General features: G+C 41.6%; 3 protein-coding genes across 5 annotated transcripts in view; 1 reads left to right on the top strand and 2 right to left on the bottom strand.

Annotated features, from left to right (window-relative positions):
- Window positions 1-9: 9 nt before the first annotated feature.
- On the bottom strand, window positions 10-2,636 carry foxd5 (forkhead box D5). Its single transcript, XM_012820622.3, has one exon. The coding sequence runs from the start codon at window positions 1,197-1,199 to the stop codon at window positions 261-263; it is 939 nt and encodes a 312-aa protein (XP_012676076.1). The 5' UTR covers window positions 1,200-2,636; the 3' UTR covers window positions 10-260.
- Window positions 2,637-3,043: 407 nt separating this feature from the next.
- cbwd (COBW domain containing) lies at window positions 3,044-10,427 on the bottom strand. Its single transcript, XM_012820632.3, has 15 exons — window positions 9,921-10,427; window positions 9,262-9,348; window positions 8,453-8,549; window positions 8,177-8,268; window positions 7,393-7,452; window positions 6,959-6,996; window positions 6,786-6,832; window positions 6,588-6,674; window positions 6,267-6,311; window positions 5,534-5,590; window positions 5,168-5,219; window positions 4,331-4,399; window positions 4,167-4,232; window positions 3,835-3,964; window positions 3,044-3,624 (listed from the first exon to the last, which is right to left on the bottom strand). The coding sequence occupies exons 1-15, from the start codon at window positions 10,015-10,017 to the stop codon at window positions 3,548-3,550; spliced, it is 1,101 nt and encodes a 366-aa protein (XP_012676086.1). The 5' UTR covers window positions 10,018-10,427; the 3' UTR covers window positions 3,044-3,547.
- Window positions 10,428-11,434: 1,007 nt separating this feature from the next.
- Window positions 11,435-20,633, top strand: part of dock8 (dedicator of cytokinesis 8) — a 44,517-nt gene continuing 35,318 nt past the window's right edge. For 2 of the 3 annotated variants that reach the window (XM_031584520.2, XM_012820623.3), the window contains exons 1-2: window positions 11,435-11,640; window positions 19,740-19,860. In XM_031584520.2, coding sequence (XP_031440380.1) covers window positions 11,588-11,640; window positions 19,740-19,860 — 174 coding nt within the window. In that variant the 5' untranslated portion in view covers window positions 11,435-11,587. Of the gene's footprint in view, window positions 11,641-19,462; window positions 19,649-19,739; window positions 19,861-20,633 lie in introns of those variants that run through there. The other variant, XM_031584521.2, reaches the window with a different exon arrangement.

Raw genomic sequence — 20,633 nt, 5'->3', positions numbered from 1 at the left:
AGAGGCAGATCAATGAAGGCTATATTTATTTTCAAGTACCACAAAGTATCAGCAATTACATGTTCGGCAAATATATTATTATAACTTTATACATACATTACATGAATACAATTTTGATGAAACGAAGGCCAGTGTTCAGTCGTAATGTTCAAAACTCGACAATAGGCTTTGCCCATTTGATTCACCTGAGGCAGACGTTTATATTATGAACATTACAGCAGGCCAGCCTTTAAAAGTTCAACATATTATGCGGGGAAAATTTACAACGGCAAGGTTCTTATCAAGGAAGCTGGGTGAAATGTCCTTAGTGCAGATGCAACAGATGGAATTGCAGAGACGGAAATGGCTGAGTTCTGATAACCCCAGTTTGTCAGGGGCGCAGGTGTGCTGCTCATGATGCGTTCAATGCTGAAAGCACCCTTTTGTTTTTCGCACTGAGGCCGCTGTTTCGCTGCTGACATGGCACAATGTTTCCCTTGAAATTGGTTTATTTCCGACCATTTGCAATTGCTGATGTTCTGATGATGGAAGTACGTAGGAGGTAATAGGACGTTTTCATGAGCAGGTAAATATCCAAGGGGACCTGTCTGTCTCGGAAAATGGTTAGGCACAAAATAAGGTCTCCCATGATGATAAGCACCATGATCTGGATAGAGCAAAATACTACCCTTAATTAATTCCGGGATGTTCCTCTTATATCTTTTCCTCCGACGAAGAAAGCTGCCGTTGTCAAACATGTCCTGAGATGCCGGATCCAATGACCAATAACTGCCCTTACCCGGATTTCCAGGTTCTCTGGGTATCTTAATGAAACAGTCGTTGAGGGACAAATTATGTCGGATTGAGTTTTGCCAGGCAGGAAACTTTTCCTTGTAATACGGAAACTTGTTGCTGATGAAATCGCATATTGCACTCAGGGTCAGCTTTTTCGTCGGGCTCTGGAGTATTGCCATGGTGATGAGAGCGATGTAGGAATAGGGAGGTTTGATTGCACCGCCTGTCTGTCTGCCAGGCGAGGGAGCCTCCGTGCTTTGGTCGCTCTCACTCTCGCCAGATGTGTCCAGTACACAGGAGTCTTGGTCTGCACCGAACGTGTCTTGGTCCGATCCATTATCCAAATGCCGGTCTGCGTCCTCCTCTCCAACGACGTCTACTTCGCAGTCCTCTTGAATTCCTTTACACTCCTTGAAGAAAGTCATGGCCGTGCACTGTAAGGTTTAGCTAGTACACTTGTGAATGAAGCTGAACTTAATGAGGACATCTGTGGATGCTAGAGCAGTTGGAGGTTTGCCAAATAGTCGCTTTCCAGAGTTATTTGAGGAGTTGGCCTGTGCGCATCACAACACGACTTTTTTATAATTCAACCTATCAGAGGTAACCTAGGTGGTCAAATGGGCGGGGTCGAGAGGGGAGGACTTGCCCAAATGTGGTTTCACGTTACGTACTGTATTACCTATGTGGATGTTTAAGTGTTTAAAGTGAGATACATTTCATCCAGTGGATAAAAGAGACATTAATAAATACCAACCAAAGTTATATGCACTGCTCAATAAAATGATCGTATGGAAGGATTCCATATACTGAATTATTCTGAGTTAAAGCAAAACTTGTGATGCCTACATCTGCCTTCCTCAGAATGAAAATATAATTAAAATAAAACTGCAAAGCAGGTTAAGAATGTGCTTAGAGTTGTGGTGGTAGACTTGTGGTGGCCGACAAACAGATTGACGTTGAACAGATACTCGGATGAATACACGGGTGTGACAACATTTGGACTCATTATTGTAAATTGGCAATAGTTCATTAGACATGCATACTGCTATAACAAAAGTCAAGTGCCCATAGATAAGAAGTATACAGAGACGGATTTGGGCTTATTTGCTACGTGCTCTTGAATGAATAAGACGGTGGTAATGGGTTGAAATTCGGAAGCTGATCGAAACAGCTGGAGGTACGGATGTGGCTGGAACTTCTACCACCACGCCTTACTCCAGATTAAGATTTGTTGCTTTAACCAGACCCCTGGGGTTTCAGTTTGGTTTCCCACAACAAGATACCCGCAGGTGGTGTGACCATGAAAATGGCCGTGGCAGGACACCCCGCCAGGCGCTCTGAAAGTGCTTAGAGGACGGTAAATGTGGTTATCAGCATCAGAATCAAGAAGGAAACGGCCCAGCTGTATCTCGAGTTTACAGCCAAAGGGCATTCAGGATTTTATTGGAAGGCGTGAATTGCCAAAGCACTTCTTCGGTGTAGGTCCGCAGTTGCGCGGATATGTGTTAGGACTGTTAATACTGATCTCAATTGCAAATGAATGATTCTGAATGCTCCCCCTACTTCCTCACCTGTCATACGTATAGAAATGCGTGCCTGCTGTTAAATGCCGTCTTTCATCGTTTAAAAACACAAACACACTCAAAGTCAAAATAGCTTAGAATAATATCGAACCAATTTAAGTGATTGAATTTCAAATAAACATTACCATTTCTCCGACCTGCCATTTTAGAAACAAACTTCATGATTCGTTAGAAAAGTAATCCATATGTCCGACAGGAGCATATTCATTCTATCTTAAATTGCATGAAAAAGCTTCTGGCTTAAGGAAGAATACAAAAGACTGTCAACAAATGAATGGTTCAACTAATTATTTGTAGTGGAGCTGTACAAAAACTATATTGTTAACAAACTAATTGTAAACAAAATTACTTCAAACATTTTACAATTGAGTCATAGAATTAGTCATAGGATTAGAGCTGCAGTTTTTATATATAATATGGTTTGGGATCGCACACAATTCTTAAATCAGTCCAACACACTGCATTTATCTTTACGTATTTAAGGTATTATTTATATGTTTAAATTCTATGATAAGAATCTGAATAGTGTATGGGAATATGTTTGAGTCATTATTTTTAATGAGCCTTCCAGATAAGGTAAATTATATATATATTATTATTTAACCCCAGTACAAAAACAACAATAGCACAAATCTGCAATGCATTTTACATAATTGTTTCAGTGTTGAACAATTATAATATTTCAATATTGTATCCTGTTCAATTTAATTTGGTCTTCAAAATCACACTCACAAAATGCAACAAACCACAAAACCATCAAAATTCCACGTCAATCAATTCCACTTAAACAAGAAAAAAAAACCTACTATAAAAAAAACAAAAATCACAGAGTGTTATGCGCAAAAGCACAGCCAGTCAGTCCAGATTCTATATAGCCTACTTAAATCCTACTCTGAAATCATCCAAGACGAGCATACTGCAAATTAAGATAATTACTTACACAGTGGTCCACCCAACAACAACCATCAACCCTCTTGAAATCATTATAAACATGTATAACCACAATATCATTGTGTTGAAAGAGAATTGACATTAGCCATCAGATACAGATTTTGAGGTGCTAGGGAGCTGAATCTCCTGAACCAGCACTTACGACAGATTGTCTGGCCCTGATGGAGGAAGGAGCACTCACTAAACACGTTATTTACTTATGTTTATAACCAGCCAAACTTAGAAAAGACTGCAGCGTTTCATGTCTTACTATCCTCCTGATTTAGGAGAGTGGTAATGAACTGAGCGCGTAGGATGTCTCGATCCAGATTTCTCCCTAGAGAAAGAAAGAAAGAAAGAGAGACAGAGGGAGGGGGAGAGAGAGGGAGGGGGAGAGAGAGAGAGAGAGAGAGAGAAAGAGAGATGCATCACAGCTGAGCACAGAAAGCCTCAGAACAACTTCCACTGAATACAAAGCAAGAATAAAACACAAGGGCCACAGTGTAATTGAGGGGACACAGACAGACGTAGGTGAGGAGACACTCACCTATGAAGACCAGACGGTTGAGTCTGGGCTCATCTTCCCCCCAGGCCTCGGGGGTCTCTTCCAGCTCATAAAGCTCATTCACCCCTTGCAACATCACCCGCTTGGCCTTGTCTTCTATGGACATGATGCCCTGATACAACCGGCACAGGCAGAACAAGTCAAACACAAAGGTCACAGATGCTTAAAAAAAAAAGTGACAGTGACAAAAAACTGCAGACTTTTGAACTAATTTACTCTAAGCACAGCGGTGAGGAGAGGCCACACACACGGCCCAATGTATCCACTGAGAAACCAACCGAAGATCAGAAATGAAACTTTAAATGAAACCGCACCTTTAAGCGAATTACATGCATAGGTGATCCCTCTTTGTTCATCAAGTTCTTCTCCCACAGAAGTTCCTGTAAATAGCAATGGCGTACCATGATAATCTGAAAGCACTTAAATTGCTATTCAATCTCTGATTTCTTCTTCTGAACGTGTGCGGTAGCAAAACTACCTGAACGAATATGTTCAACCGATCTTCAGAGACATCCCCTGGTACTTCAAGTGTTACGGTTAAGATGCTCTACATTGAGGGGGAAAAAAGGGAAGCATTACATGAATATGTAAAACCGGAGTAGAAGTAGTACACAAGACCTTATTTACAAGTGTACAAAAAACAACAACAACTTTGTAATACTTTATTCTCACGGGGCCAAATTCACAAGTCACAAAACAAGTGGGTGAAAAATAAAAAAAGGCAAGCTTTAACATGATGGTTTGTGTTCTCTGTGGCTGGATCTACTGTCAAGCGTTTCAGCAGCTACTGCATCAGCCCAGCCATTAGCCCCTCACCCCAGAACTTCCTCACGGCATCAAAAGGGACACTTTGCAGATATTTAAGGCATTGTGTGGAAGTGTTAAAGTTACACACTTCCTTTCTCATTTGGTATAACAAGAGAAAAACAGGGGGCAGGGGTGGAGGAGGCTCGTTTGCATGAAAAGAGCGACGGGGAAGGACTTGATAGTGTGGGCTGGGATGGGGGGGGGGGCAGAGACTCAACGTGGGAAAAGGAACACATCTGAGAACAGATGATCAAGCTGACCCTCCCATTCGGAGAGTAGAGTGAGAATATACCTCATGAGGAAGCCCTATCGGCTCAGGGTATATATTAGCTCTTTGCTACACACACACACACAAATTACTGCGTATGACATTCATTTATTTATATCTTGGTTAATTTAGACGAAGCGAGATGAAGTTTTTGGGCACTGAACAAACTCAATGAAGACATGAAAAAAAAAAGTCCCAAAATGGCGAAAGAGGGCATTTATATGCAAAGAGCAGCCGTACCTTGTCGAGATGTGGATGTGAAGTCTTCATAAGCTGTAGCTTCTCAGACAACCTGAGCAATTCAGAAAAGCTCTTAAGCACTCGTAAGCAGTTTCACCCTCATCATCAGTCTAATCACGACTCTTTCACAGAAGTTACGGTTCCAAACGGTTGACTGTTGAAATAAAGCTCTGTCCTCCTCAATTGTTATATTTGTTTCTGAAATGTTTGCCTTAGGTTCAATAACAGATCCATTTTCATTAATACTACAGCAAGAAATTGGATTCCCTGAGAATGCAGTATAGATGAATAATGTAAATCTGAATTTAAGGGGATGCATACTTTAGTGATGAAAGATTTGGATTATTTGTCATGTGGCAGCCTTACCTTGCTACATCTTGAATGTCAAAAGAATGCAAATCTAGCACTTGCGATAAGTCAACTCTGTAAAACAAAACAAACATAAGACATTGAAAATAATTGACTCTTTCATTCAGGTTAAATATTCTATAAAACAGAATAAAAAAAGACAGGCAATTAACAGGACACCATGGCTTTTGGATTGTTTTCAGTTTTCTACATGACATCCATGCCAGTCAGGGAGGGCAGATACCCTTCATGTGATATGCATGAAACTACAACAATGTCATTTTTTGTGACTCTCTTTGACAACTGGATGTTCCATATGCAGAGGACTGTGACCCATCCTGATCCCAAAGGGAACTGTTATTGAGCTTCACTGAACAGTGACCACCAGGAGGCTACCATGATTGTTTTTCTATCTTTCAAACTGGCCCAATTTTACGCCTTTGTGTGCCAAGTGAAGCAAGGCTAAATAAATATTTTGTATTGTTCTAAGGAGTCATACTGGCTCACAAATGTAGGGAAAACTAAATTCTTAACATTTTGCCATGAAACAGCAATCAATCAGTCAGTTACATATTTGATTAAAAAGCCAGAGCAGTGAACAATATTGATTCAAAATATTTAAACTAAGGGATAACCACTCTCAAATGTAAAAAGACCTTATCTCTTTATGTCTGTATGACAACTAAATAAATATATATAAATAAGGACCTAATATCAATCTCTTTATGACCCAGTGGCGTTTCACACTCACCTTGACTTTTGTGTTTCTAGAACTTGAACAAGTCCATTAATGGATCTGTAAAAAAAAGAGATAAATATCCAGTCTTGGCAATAGACTTATTGTACGTAGCTTTTGATTAGAACAATTTTCATTTCACAATGTGTAATAATCTCAAACTGAATCAGAACAGATGCGACTTATCCGTGCGAGGCATTATTTTTAAGTTATCCATTCATGTTTTTACTTTAAAGATAAATTGCATTTATTATGACAAATGTGTTTTTCTTTAAAAAACAAAACCTAGTCTGTTTAATTTAACAACAAAAAGCCACCACAGATGCATTTACATACACTACTGTGTCCTTCAGTTGGTTTAATTCCTCTTCGTTCACAAGGTCCGTCTTATTAATAATTAGAAGATCCGCCAGAGCCACCTGTCTGAAAGAGAGGAGTAGAAAAGTTATGATTAAATGGTTAACACCACATAATTACTTTCGGTATATGTTGAGATAATGTGTTTGAGAAATGGATAAATAAGGAAGCAGCTACCTTGTGGCTTCATTGACAAGACCATCTGGTTTCTCCTCGGTCAATTGCTGTATGTTTTGAGCATATGTGAGAAACATTGATACAGATAGATGCATTGAAAGGTCTGAGAGGAAAAAGGCAAGTTTACATTTCAGACGTGTAAATATATGAATGTCTAGAAAACTAGTAATTACCTGCATTGCATATTTTGCATCGATAACCGTGACGATACCTGTGAGAGAAAGATGAAAAACAGTAATATGAGGAATTTTGAGTAAAAGGCTAAACATTCACAATTTCTATTTAGTGATGCAAACCTCTTGGAATACTGAATGCATCATGGCTAAATGCCTGTCTAATGAAATCAAAGGTTAAAGGTCAAAGGGTTGTTTTGATGTTTATGGTGTCTTGTTGTTGTCCTACTACTATGCTGACATCAATCCATAAACAATCTCTGAGATGACGTACAGTGAACAAATGCTAGAAATGAGCATGCATTCAATCACATTCCCTTCAATCTTTTTTAAGATGAGGGCATGTGAAGTACAGATCTTTTGTTGTTTCCTTAGTTTGTGCTTCATAACACAAGTTTGTTTATCCCTCTTTTGAAAATGCAAGGGACACTTACCATCCAAATACACATCGCTGCCAAGTTCAGCATCCACCCAGAACATGGAGGCCACTGCTCCTGAAAGACAACAATACCTCAGCTGTTAGTTCAAACGTCTAATTCATAGAGAAATATAATTCATGTCTAATTCATAGAGAAATATAAAATCCTTCTTAAAACAATACCTGAGAAGGGAAATTAACAGCTCAATCAAGGGATATAGATATAGCTTTGTGGCTATGTCTGCTATTGTAAAACCGGTCCCACTGACCGGAATAATATGATACAGGCTCAGATCAATCCTATAATAGATGTCGCATAAATGATAGAGCGCTTTTCAACATTTTTGATGGAAAAAGCAATGAGAGGCGTACAGCTATTCTGCCAACATCACCTGGAGTGACAGGCCTCTTGGGTACAAGCAGACTGGGAGCGGTGTGAAAAAGTCTAAGCGTGTCAGCAGTGCCCACTCAGCTCTGGGGCAGCAGACACAGAGGACACAAAGGCTGACTGCGCCCCTCTGACCTGACACATGTCACTCCATCAAACACCCCGTCTGTCAGACACAGGGGCCGGGTGACGACGTCGACAGATTCCGATGGGTCCTCGCTTCATCTAAAATACTTGAGGCTGTACAGGTGCGCAGACCATTCAAGACCACTACATTTGATCTACCATGTTTTACCACATAGCCACTTCATCTTGCCTAATATGACCTATACAGGAATTTGTTTGTTTGTTGACATTCATAATTCACTGCAGGTATGACTTCAAAATTATGTCGGCAGTACTTGGGTTGTACCTGGGTCAGCCAATCCAGTGGTCTCCAGTAGAATATAGTCAAACTTCCCCTTTTTCTCCATTAGATTTTCTATTGCTTTTAGTCCATTGTCTCTGTGAAACAACAGAAGAAGCAGGTACTGTGAGGGGGAAAGTCACTACAGCAAATAGGTAAATCTATGTTATATTATCTGTTGACATCATGATGACACATTTCAGACACAATGACTAGAATTAGGAACATAATTTCTCATTTAGTAAGAAATTGAGAAAAGAAGTGGGAGAATGGATAGTGTACTTGACAGAGCAACAGAGGCAGCCGTTCCTGAGCTCAAGCCACTCCTCATAGAGCTCCCCAGCCTGGCTGACAGACAGAGACTTCTCAAGAGCGCTACCTGGTGGAGTAACATGGCACAACATTCAGACAACTTTCCCCTTGGGTACATACATTATTAAATACCTATACTAGATCACTCTTTCGTGGTGCATGTGGATGATATTCAATAGCCCAGGAGGACAAGGGCTGTAAAACACTAAAGTCAAGAACCAGAGAGAACTGCAGTGGTGGCTAAAAACATAACTAAAGAATATGCATGCTCCTCTTTGATATTGAATGAGTTTGTGAAATTAAGTCCAGTTGTCATGAAACATAAATGACCTGAAGCTGTTCCACAAAGAAATCCCTTTGCAGAAAAACACCAGGACACTTAAAGGTCCTTTCAGGATAAAACCCACTACAAAATGGACAGCCAAATAAATCTCAAGGCTACATGAAGATCCCATCCCAAGGGAGTTCTTCTCAGTACTTCCTTCACTGGGTTTACTCTGGAGAATGAACTCCTTTAAGAGGTGTTGCAGCCAACCAAACCCGCAACAAGGAGAACAGCTCAGACCAACTGTCCTGGGGCTGGGACCATGAAGTGTAAAATCTGGGGTTATAACCATACCCAGTGAAAACCACTTTACCCACTGTTTCAAGTTCAAAACACGTTTCCTTTAATTATGTGCTTTCTTAAATGTGGGCATGTCAATGTTCATTATTATAATAACTGCAATGTGACATGCCTATATCTGCACTGAAATACAAAATATAATTAGATAGCTTACCTTCACCAAATTCGTTTAAAATGACAGCTATTCGCTTACTGTGCTGCTCAGTTAAGATGTAATTTAACAGAGTTGTCTTCCCGGCACCTGTGCAAGAAAATAAATGGAACACGATATAATGCTACATGAAACCCTGAAAGATGATTGGACAAACAGTGTTCCAGATGTGTCCATATTCATCACCTACTTAACGTTTTTCAAACATATTGGGAGCAAAGGAAGCTACTACAAGCGGCTGCAGTCCCATGATAAATTAAAATCTGATATAGACCTACAAGGTTAGTGACGACCGCCGCATCATAACTTTAGAAACGTGAGTTATATGTATGTTTGTGTTATATCTACAACAGAAGTGAACAAAGAAAAGAAAGACAACAGCAAAACTAACGTTAATGACACTGCTAAGTTATCTAGCGATAATGTTACTAGCGATAGGACAATAATTAAGCCCACGTTAAGTAAGCCTGTAAGCTAACCTTAAACAATAGTTAAACTCAACAACCTCGTTTGCAAAATGTGCACAAAAGGTTTGCAATTATGTAGCATACTATCAAAGAAATACCGGTCAACATATGCTGCCTAGCTAGCATTTAGTACGCAGTAGCTCTCGGCTAATGAGCTACCAACAAATTCTACAAAGCTCTGTAATCAAACCTCACCTAAATAGCCAGTAATTATTGTGACAGGTATTTGTGAAGATGGACCATCTCTCGTCTTCTCAATGGGCACCAGCTCGGGACAGTCTTCCTCGTCCATGGCTATATAGCACGATGCTACTATAGAAAACACCGACCACTGTCTCTTAATGTAAAGTCACGCTAACTTTGAATAACGGGATTGTAGTTCTTAGCACTGTGTCGACAGCTAGCTAAATTAACCAATTTGCTAGCTAGCTGTCGTTAAAGGTTAAAACAGAGTAATTCTCTGGTTAAAATGAGGTTGACAATAACAGCAGGTGTTAGTTCTGCAGTTCTACCTCGTGTCAACGTTGACTTTTTTGTTTTTACTTAACAATAAGATAACTAAATTGACGTCTGGTTGTACAAGTCTGTACGAAACAGGATAACGCCTGTAAGACAAAACCTTCAACCTAACACAATACTTGTCTGTCTTGTAGGAGTTATCTGAAACCATTTAGCCACAAAGTTCACATCACATGCTGGCTGTTATGTGTGCAGATGATTTTTGTCCCCTGGAAGATAGAATTTATTCTTGGTTCCCACTTGTTTTACATAGTTTATCAGAGATAATAGCCAGTTGAAAGAATGTGGGCGAATATTGAATTATTGATATGTATGAATAAGGATGTACCACTCTGTGCGAAACCGACTCGTCGGTAGGACGTATGAACTTTTGGAAAATGCCTTTCAGTCTGCGAGCTGTTAGCCATTGGTTTTGGTACAGCCTCTACAAGCATTCCAAGAATATCAACGCAAGGGGGCGCAAGAGTTTGATTTCACTATGTGCAGTCCAAAGTGGTGTCAATTTAATCTGGATTTATAGCTGTGAAATTTTGGTCACAGTTAACCCTAATGCCTTGGACAGAAAGGGATACCGTTTTGCAAAAGGATAGCATCACAACAACGTGGATAAGATACTATACAGAGGAAAAACCCTAGGTTCAAAAGCTTGAATAATAATTGGCTATGTGTTTTGGGGTAGGCTGTGTAAACTTTCAATGTTTGGTCACTTATTCGTGATCTTTGTATTGCTACATATTGATGCATGGGTCGAGCTCCAGAATTGTGAAGAAAAGCATTTCTCTTCTATCTAAAAACGACATAACCCACTTTTTGTTTGAATATATAACTATATAGAAACAGTGAAGGCATTTGAATGTTTCTAATGAGAGTAATAAGTAATGTACATAAAAAAATCACACAGGCCACCAAAGAGGAAATATTGGGAAATCGCCCATCACATCATAGTCTACTTATACTTTACGTCATATGAAATTTAGCATTTAAGCCTAAATAGGGTACTGGGCTACTGTTATAAATGTAAAGAAATATAAAAGCGGTCCGATATTGTTACGCTGTAGCTACTGTTTAGGAACCAGGGATAGCCCTTTTTGAAGATCAGTCAGCAGGGTTATCCGGAGACAGATCTAAAGTGTTTATTTAGCCAGCATGGACACGACGTAGTCATGCCCTGCCCTCCAAACAGACTGCGAGTAGTTTGGGAGTTGAAAATGCGGAAGTTTCCACCCAGAAAACCACTGCCACCTCTACCGCGAGGATGAAGCTAGGAAGCCAGTGATGACATCTGTACCGCAACAGTGGTGGTTACTCCGCTGACAGTGCCGCGGCGGGGACAGTGAACTACCATGGCTACTCTACCCGGTTCGGAGCGACGAGCGTTCGCATTGAAAATCAACAGGTATGGGCCACTTCCATGCACCTTACACCTTTATGAACTGTGCTACACGAGTTGTCTTACGCGCCCCCTTCACTGCGTTTTTAGTTTTGCAGTAGATTCCGGAGCAGGCAGCTACACGTTTCGCATGTTAATGTCTGGGTGTGATACGTTCCTTCACTGTGAACTAACTTCAGCGCACAGGGCAGTTTGTGAGTTTGTGAGTTTGTGTTGTGATTTCTGGTCACAGTGACAGCTGATGACATTCCGTATGTCTGCTTCCATTGTGGTTTGAACGTGAGCTGCACTTGTCGCGCGACAAATAGTCACTACAGTCATTGTAACTTAAGAATAATAAAAAAGAAAATTGTAAGGACAGGAATTCGAGACTTAAACTTACATTTCACACAGGTGTTTTCATGTATCTTTAGTTGATTTGTCTTCGGAGATAAGCGGGAAAATAATTACTAATTGCTTGATCATTTCCGTTCCGTTCCTAAAGTAGAACTCTTGTCTTTGGATCATTTCCTGCTGAGGAAATTGAGTCCATGCTGTGAATGTATGAAAGATGAAGTGGAGTCTCTCTGAGCTGCAGCATGGAAGTGGCTATTGTTCCAGTTCTGTCTATCCACAGATGGGGAGGAAGTTTAGGAAGTAAAAATAAATGAGATGACTGAGTAGTAAAGCTAAGCTAGGTAGATATGAGATGTAGAGTTTTTCCTCTTTTGCCGTTTGTGTTGTTTATTGACATGACAAATCTGTGATTTGTCCAACAACATTTCTTATCTGTGAGACAGAAAACAGAACCTGAATACATTAATTTGGTATCATTCAGTTATCAGATAAATAAAACACAGTTCCCTATCTCGTACTGAATGTGTTAGCTATTTACAGCTGTCACTTTTAGAGAACTGCAAGCTCTCCTACAGGATGCATCAGCTTGAAGAAAATAGTCTGATATTACAGCCTAATTGCAAGAAATAATTTTCTCTACACTCTTGAGCATAAAGCAGGTGTCCTCATCCTTTCATTTTTGTGGTACTCATTCATTTTGAGAATGTCTTGATTCGGCATAGGTGTCTTTACAATATTAAACCCAACGCTGCTATCTACTTAATCAGTTAAAAAACACAGTTGCATGTTATTTTCTCTCCCAGTTTCACTTCTTCATTTTGCCATGAGCTTTGTCAGGGAGATATGTCAAGCAAGCAGTACAGGCACCACATGATTCTGGTTAAGGGGTTTACTTGTGTCCGTTGATATTAATACTATACTGTGTGCTATCGTGAGAAAATTCAGTCAAAACCTTGCATTATATTTACAGCAAGTGGTAAGGACTGCCTGGCAATATTCTTGAGTTTCAGGTCTTGGAGACAATCTCTAGGAGGCATGAATGACAGTCATTAAAACGTATGAGAACAATGGCATATCCATGGAATGACTGGGGAGGAGGAGCCATAGAGAATGAACAGATCCTATTGTAGGAGCCTAAGGCTCAATCAGAACGCTGAGTCAATAAACTATGTATGGATGCGTAGCTCACTTCCTCTGTAAAACAAGGTAGCACAAGAAGAATGCCGTAGGCTCACTAGAGAACAGCAGGAATAGCTTGTGAGGATATGGCCTCTTTAGTGGAGAGGGGCTTGTTTTTAGATCACCTAACTGACTTTTCACATATGAATCCTTCTGAAGTGATTCTCAATATGGTAATACCAATCAGCCATGTGCAAAGCGCATGTTGAAAAGAAGGAACTGAAAATGGTGCAGATGGATGAAACGCATTTGGCTTGATGCCAGTGACCAGTCATGCTGCTGATCAGCTGACCCGTCTTTTGTGGGTGCAGGCTTTGCTGTGTCTGTAAAATAATGGGTCTACACAGAGGCCTCTGATTTAGCTCTTTACAAAAGTGTAAACGCAAACTATGGACCATATGACATAGGCCCTAGCCTATGACGTTTGGAAGATAAACTGACTTTTACTGGCAGTCTATGTGATCTGCAGTCTGCAGTTTTATTTAACAGTAATCACTACTACACTGGTAGGTGAAGTTGTAGGGAAACACAACAGGTAGACTTCTATCGTAGTTCACAGCAGTATAAGCCTGTAGGGAATTGCCTGTATCTGAAGACTCAAATTGAATTAACAAGCAAATTAGCCTCTTACTCTAGCAACTTGGTGCCCTAAAAGCCCATCGCAGCACATTTGGTGACCGAGCTGATGACACAGCCATCTTGGCACGCCTATGTTTTGATTCAGCACACTCTCCTTGCTGTAGCTGCAGGTTTGTGTCTTAAAAAAAGTAGTTGATTTCCTGTTAATGTGGTTTGGCTGCGCCTCAGCACTTATCAAATCACTGATCAGCTTTTGTGGAATTTGTCCTCCAGAAGGCAGGATCAGGGCTGCGGTTTGAATGACCATAAATTCTTGGGTATTGATGCCTTTGAGTGAAAACTGTAGCGGCATCACACCAAGCCAACGTAGCAGGAATGAAGCTTTGATGAAGTCGGCAGGAAAAACTGCGGTGTCTTACCAGCGGAAACACTGCTAGCCACACAGTATGAGTAAGATGGTGAACCGTGTGACCTTGACTTGCCTTGGAAATTTAAATTTGAGGAAAATGGGCCTGTCCACTTGTTCAACAGCGTAGTGATGTATGGATGTGCGCTGACATCAGACATGTTGGTGAAATAAAGGCCACTCATACTCTTTGTTTTCACACAGTTCCCCACCTGTTACACCCCTGTTTCAGATGACCATAACAATACAGGAACAAAAGTTATCAGTGGACTTATCCATATTATCATAGAGATGGAGAAGTCATGCACGAGGAACAAACCAATGAGAGAAGCTGATTACTTGTTCCTAGATAATACAAGTCTTTTGTGTAACGTGTTCATAACTGTGTAGTGTAGCACTCAGGATAGTCTAGCACGTAAAACATTTTGTAAATGGTTGTTCCTCTGGCAGCTATGTTGAACTAAGCCTGATTGACATGGTTGCAAGCGCCATGTGATGCTACTGACTTGTGGGATTTTGCCGCTGTGAGTTCAGGTAAATCAAGTTTTGTTTTGAAATTATAGCTTTCAACAAACGCGCTAGTTTCGTTTTGTACCATTTGGCACAGGTCACACAGCATTCACATGTCTGTGTTCATCTTCCAAAGCCAAACCAAGTGAAGGACAGTGGATATGCACATCCTTACATTTACGGAGTTATTTTTGCCTGACTCTTCTTGCTCACGTCAGCTTGCTCAGATCGTTATCAGGAGGCTTCAAGTGAAAACAAAAGTGTTGCCTTGGGCTGAAGGCGGGATCAAGTTTATGAATTGCCTGACTTTAATGTTCAGCAGGCCTCAGACTCCACAAACAGTTTACTGACTGTTGGCTGTTCCTTTGTGAACAGCGATCAGTAATCATTAAAAAAAGCACAACATCGAACCTTATCTGACTGCCCCTAAATATGGACCTGCCAGTACATTTTGTATTTTTCAGTGTAATTCCCTGGCAGGAGATCACTAAAATAAAAGTATACAGGTAATGATAGTAGGCAATGCAACTACTTCACAAAATAACAGATATGAACAGAGGGAGTCAAATGTGCATATGGGACATATACTGTAGAAGCAGATTCTGCATGTAGAACTGAAGAAATGGTAGAGGAAAGAGGTGAAGAAAAGTTATACTAAGACTGCTATACTCGACTACTATCGCTATTCTGCTATACTGTTCAGTTCAAGCCAGTGCTATTCTTTCTGGATTTCATTTACTAGTTTGCATTTTGCTCATTTACCCAAAGCCCATGTTTTTTATGGCCAGACAACAAAGCTTGTGAAGCACATCGGAAGGATTTACTACTATTGCTACGAATGCCAAAAACAGGTCAAGAATATTACACAATTGTGAAGTAATGAATCAGTTATCAGTCAACTTTATGAAATCTTTTTAATGAATGTCTAGACCGCTAACTCCACACATATAGGGAACAGTTTCATCATGTGCCAGAATTAAGGCAGGAAATACAAAGCCTGCGGAGATAAGAGAAGTTTAACTCTGAATGATCACTTAATGAAGGCTTGTATATCTTTCCTCAAAGTAGACAAGAAAATAGGGTATGATTCATGAGGCACTTCGAGTGCTGGACCCATCCAGTTCCGCACTGATGATTTTGTTGATGTGACTGTCTTTTGTGGTTTTTTTTACTGCGTAAGCGCTGGAGGCTAACAGTAGCATGTTTGTTGACAGGCCTTATCTGCTGTCCCACTGACCTCTACTGGAGTCTGTATGTGCTGTTGAACTGAATGTTTTCTGCAGTCCGTCACAAGTCAGTCAGGTGGGAGCATGCAGTGTGACAGAGAAAAATGATGTTTTGTTTCATGGAACTTACATGGGAGGCTGATATCAGTATCTGACGTCAGTACTGGCTGAGCTGTTTGTAATGGAATGGATATATTGCCAGTTGCAACTCAGTTGCCTATTGGTTGCCTGGCTGAAGTCGGAGTATGTATGTCAAGATCAGTTTTCATGGAAGCTATAGTCTGGAAGCGAGCAACTGCAGCCAATCAGTGAGCAAGGGAGAGCACATAGTCTTGGTGAGGAAGAAGGCAAAGTCCTTTCTTTCGAAGAGTGACCGGGTAAATATGGCTTCTGTTGAGAGGGATAGAAAAGATGCCTTCTGTGAAGGACAGATAAACATACCCGTCGTTTCCACTAACTGCACAGGCTATGCACTGTGCAGTTCTGTGGTCCAGGTTTGGAACCCTGCGAAAATGTAAACAAAGCTTTCACAGTACAATGTCACTAACTAGGCTGCCAAAAGACACCATTTAGCATGCTAGCAAGCCTTTATCAGTGCCAGTTGTGCTGTTGTTGGTGTTTGCAAGGTCTTGCATGCCTGTTAGGTAGTTGGCTCTGTAGTTTTAGACCAAAACACCTTTCTGCTGCTTTAAAGTAACACCATGCAACAATTTGACACACAGGTATGGTTTTATAGGCAACTAGTTTTGGTACCATCCTCAAATTCATTTTGATAGCATATGTGGTCATGTGGAGGGCAGATAAACACCTGTGTCTTTCCCACTAGCGATCCAGGATATGCCCTATGTTGTTCTGTGTACCGGTCTGGAATACCTTGCAAAAATGGAAGAAAAGCTTTCACAGCATATTGCCAGCTATACTGCCAAAAGACACCAGTAAGTGTGTTGGCAAGCTTCTATTCAGTGTCAACTGGGCTGTTGGTGGTTTGTGCATGCCTTTTAGGTAGTTAGCTTGCAAGTTTTGGAACAGAACTCCTTATTGCTGCTTTAAGTGCAGTTGAGTAGTTCTTCAACGGTTCCAGAATGTAGTGAATGTGAGATTAGCTATCGGTTACTCGTTTGACAGATTTGCTTGATGTCTCTTGTATGACCTGATTCCTCGATGGCCTGAAAGAAGCCTGTCTCCTGTAGAACCTGTTTGTAATACTGTTTGTCATATAATCTGAAATACTCTCTGGTTTAGTGGCAGCTGGAAAGTCTATAAAAGCCCATTTGCACATATGACCCAGGGCCTAAGCTTTTAAAACACTTTTGATGTTTTTCGAGCATTAATGAACATTTCCATCAGTGAACATCTCCATCAGTCACTACGTTAGTTACACTATATAAGAAAAATAAAATAATAATGTGCTTGCCACTAACCTATTATGTTAATATCCCCACGAATTTCAGTATTTCAGGTTGTGTGTATGCGCCACACATAATACCTCTGTAAGGTCTAATACAAGCATGATATCAGGAATAGAATGTTTACCTGAGCAGTGTTTGCTCACTCCCCCGTTGGACTTTGGCCGCTGTCTCTCCTCATTTGAATGGGGTCTCGCCCAGGTGATGACATTTTGAGGTGTGTGTGTGTGTGTGTGTGTGTGTGTGTGTGTGTGTGTGTGTGTGTATATACGAATGTCTGTGCAAGAGAGAGACTATATCTAACCGGCTCATGAACCTCAGAGTATGAGATGACTAAATTCAATATGCTCCAAGCATGTACAGTAGGCTATATGCAAGCACATTTGTTGGGATTGATAAGGACCATTAATAAAAGTGATGGATATGGGAGCTTTTAAATGTTTGTTCAACATGCCGTATGGTTTTGTTCTTAAGACTAATGCCTGTGTACTGACATATATATTTTCTCTTTATGAGATAAAACCATATGTGGGGAAAACTGGACATCTGCTGAGTTGTCGTTGAAAGGATTAAAAAGGTGTTCTAGGGGGCACGCGACACCCGTGGCGTATCCCCAACCCCTACCCCAAATACTCAAACCAGAAAATATTAGAAGGAGCAACCTGCACCAACACGCAATAGGTCAAAGGTTCACGAACGTTCCTTATAGTACCAGTTCATGGATTCACCTGAAGGGAACATCAATCAGTGGTGTTGTTGCTGCGTCAGAAGAGTATTTAGTAGTAGGCGGCCTGTTCCTTTCCTATGGCTGTTCGGTTGTTCACAGAAGCCTATTAGTAGGAGAAAGGGAGGGGGTGTGAGGGAGGGGGTAGTGAGCGCGAGGGTGGCTAGATGTTCTGTATGCATAACAATAGACTGCATGAGTTAATGAGTGCAGTCTGCAGAAACCCCCTTGGAACAGTGACCCATTTTCTTTTTGTCACCCTTAAAAATGCCCGCACAATGCCAGCCTGTAGCCACCCCCCAACCCCTAAAGGATTGAACAGCCAAGCAATGCAGTGAGGCGATATCCTTGGCAAGAAATTGTTAGCAACCCTCAACAAGTGGACTGGGAAAGATTCTCTTCAGTTCACTGAAATCACTGATGTAGCCTATAGAGACATGAGGAGAGCACACAGACACACACAGACACACACAGACACACACAGACACACACAGACACACACAGACACACAATGGCATGACTCCAGAGAATGTTCCGCCCCATTCGCATCCTAAAACTTGATTTGATGTGGGGTCTGTCACCTCTGGACCTTTAGACAGGAGGCCATATTTCTCCTCTTCTGCTTGCAACCGTGTGGACATTCCTTCCAGTAATTACACTTGAAGGCATCCATCTGAACGGCCGTCATTATTACTGTGCAAATCATTAGTCCAGCCCTGGGCCCGCTGCCCAGGCCCCTTAAATCAGAGTGTATTCAGAGTTCAGAGTTCAAAGTCAGCACTCAGCACGCCACTCCATTAGTCGTGACAGCGATGGCGTTTTTTTTTTAAATGACGCGAAGTAACCAGAGCGATTAGCTCTCTATAACTGACCGCGGATTATCAGGTCAAACTCGTGAGTGATGTTAAGTGACTTACCTAGGTCCTCTTAAAAAGTACAAGCATTTGTAGCTGTGTTTACGACACACTCGTGCAGTAAAAATCTGACTGACAAGGTAAATATGTCAACGTTTCTTGCCGTGAGCAGCACTTGAAAAGAATTAAGGAGGTGCTGTAAAGTCAAGACATGGACTTGAGTCAGGTGTGGCTTCGGTGTTGCATAATGTAGCTTGCTTACATGCTCTATGTGTCTTTACCATAGGGAGGTATGGATGGCTAGGATTATGCAATGGCATTGGGTAGCATCTCCTTTAGCCACTAAGAGGCTACTGACCCTGTGAAATGTGAGCAGGTTATCTAGAGCAGAGGGAGATATGTGAGTTGTCCTTTGATCCATGACCCATATGAGTAGGGTGAGATGTGAGTAGAGTGAGATGTGTTCTTGTATTCTGCTGATAGAGGTTATAGCAGGTTTGATGTTGGATGTTGCAGTTGCAGGTGAGAGGAGGTGGGCGAGGGAGGAGAGGCCAATGGTGTCCTGGGCGCGTAGGAGGGCTGGGTGAGAGTGCACACAGCCTCTTAGGCTGAGCCCGCTTGTTCTCCAATCCGCCCCAAAGCTCCTTATGTGTCCCTGTCTACACTCCTGCCTCTCCGCTCGTCACAGACCTGAGCATGGCCATGGTCCTCGTGAGCCGAAAAGCACCGCGGCAGCACACCATGCACTTAGGCACGTTGTTGTCACGCCGCGGGCGATGACGGTAGAGAAGCGGGTAATTACGGCGTGCCGTGCCTCCTGGCTGCCTCTCTGTGTCGGTGTGTCGGTGACGACTCACGCACTTCTTTGCTGCCGGTGTTTTGCAGGCACTCCTCTGCTGAGATCAGGAAGCACTTCAACCCCACAGGCCATGGCTCCCCGCACAACACCCTCCACCAGCGCCACAGCCACAGCTCCAGCACCGGGGGATCCTTCTGCTTCACCGTGGTAAGACACGCCACGCCATGCCAGGCCAGGACAGGACAGAACCACACACACACACACACACACACACACACACACACACACACACACACACCTCACACCTCACACCACACACAAATATAGAAAATACTTCAAACTACGAACAAACATTAAATATCTATAGCATGACGATAAACGGGTAAAACTATAATGGTATAATGGTTACTTCCCCATTGCTGCATGTACAAACTGTAATTGCCACTTGTGTGACTGCAGTAATTCAATCTAAATTGTCAATAAAAAGATGAATAAGATATCACAACATTTATGTTCAAATGTGATCATAGTCACATTTCTGTTCAAATGTGGTCATGGTTTAGTGTATCCAGTGGCTGTGGAAAGAGATATAATGTTATGTGTTTCACGTCTGAGTTTAGGCCTGTCAGGCCCTCGGCTCTGACTCAGTCATATTCATTTGGGCTGATCTCTCCCTCTCCCTCTCCCTCTCTCTCTCTCTCCGTCTCTCTCTGTCTCCCTCTCTCTCTCTCCGTCTCTCTCTGTCTCTTTCCCCACTCCGCTGTCCCTGTCTGTGTCTGTGGGTTAATCTCTAACCTGATCCCCTTCCACTCTAAGTGGGTCAGAGGCCCAGCAGCTGCCTGGTAGGCAGAGAGAGAGAGTGAGAGAGAGAGTGCTTTACCTCTCTCTCGCCTCGCAGCTTACGCACACGCAAATCTTTAATATGAGAGGATTTGGTGAACGCAGGAATATTTATTAAAAAAAAGAGAAAACATAATCTT

The sequence above is a fragment of the Clupea harengus genome, chromosome 18 (assembly GCF_900700415.2).
Source record: "Clupea harengus chromosome 18, Ch_v2.0.2, whole genome shotgun sequence".
Lineage (NCBI taxonomy): Eukaryota > Metazoa > Chordata > Actinopteri > Clupeiformes > Clupeidae > Clupea > Clupea harengus.
The sequence above is the reverse complement of the archived record's forward strand: the minus strand, read 5'-3'. Positions and strand labels throughout refer to the sequence as shown.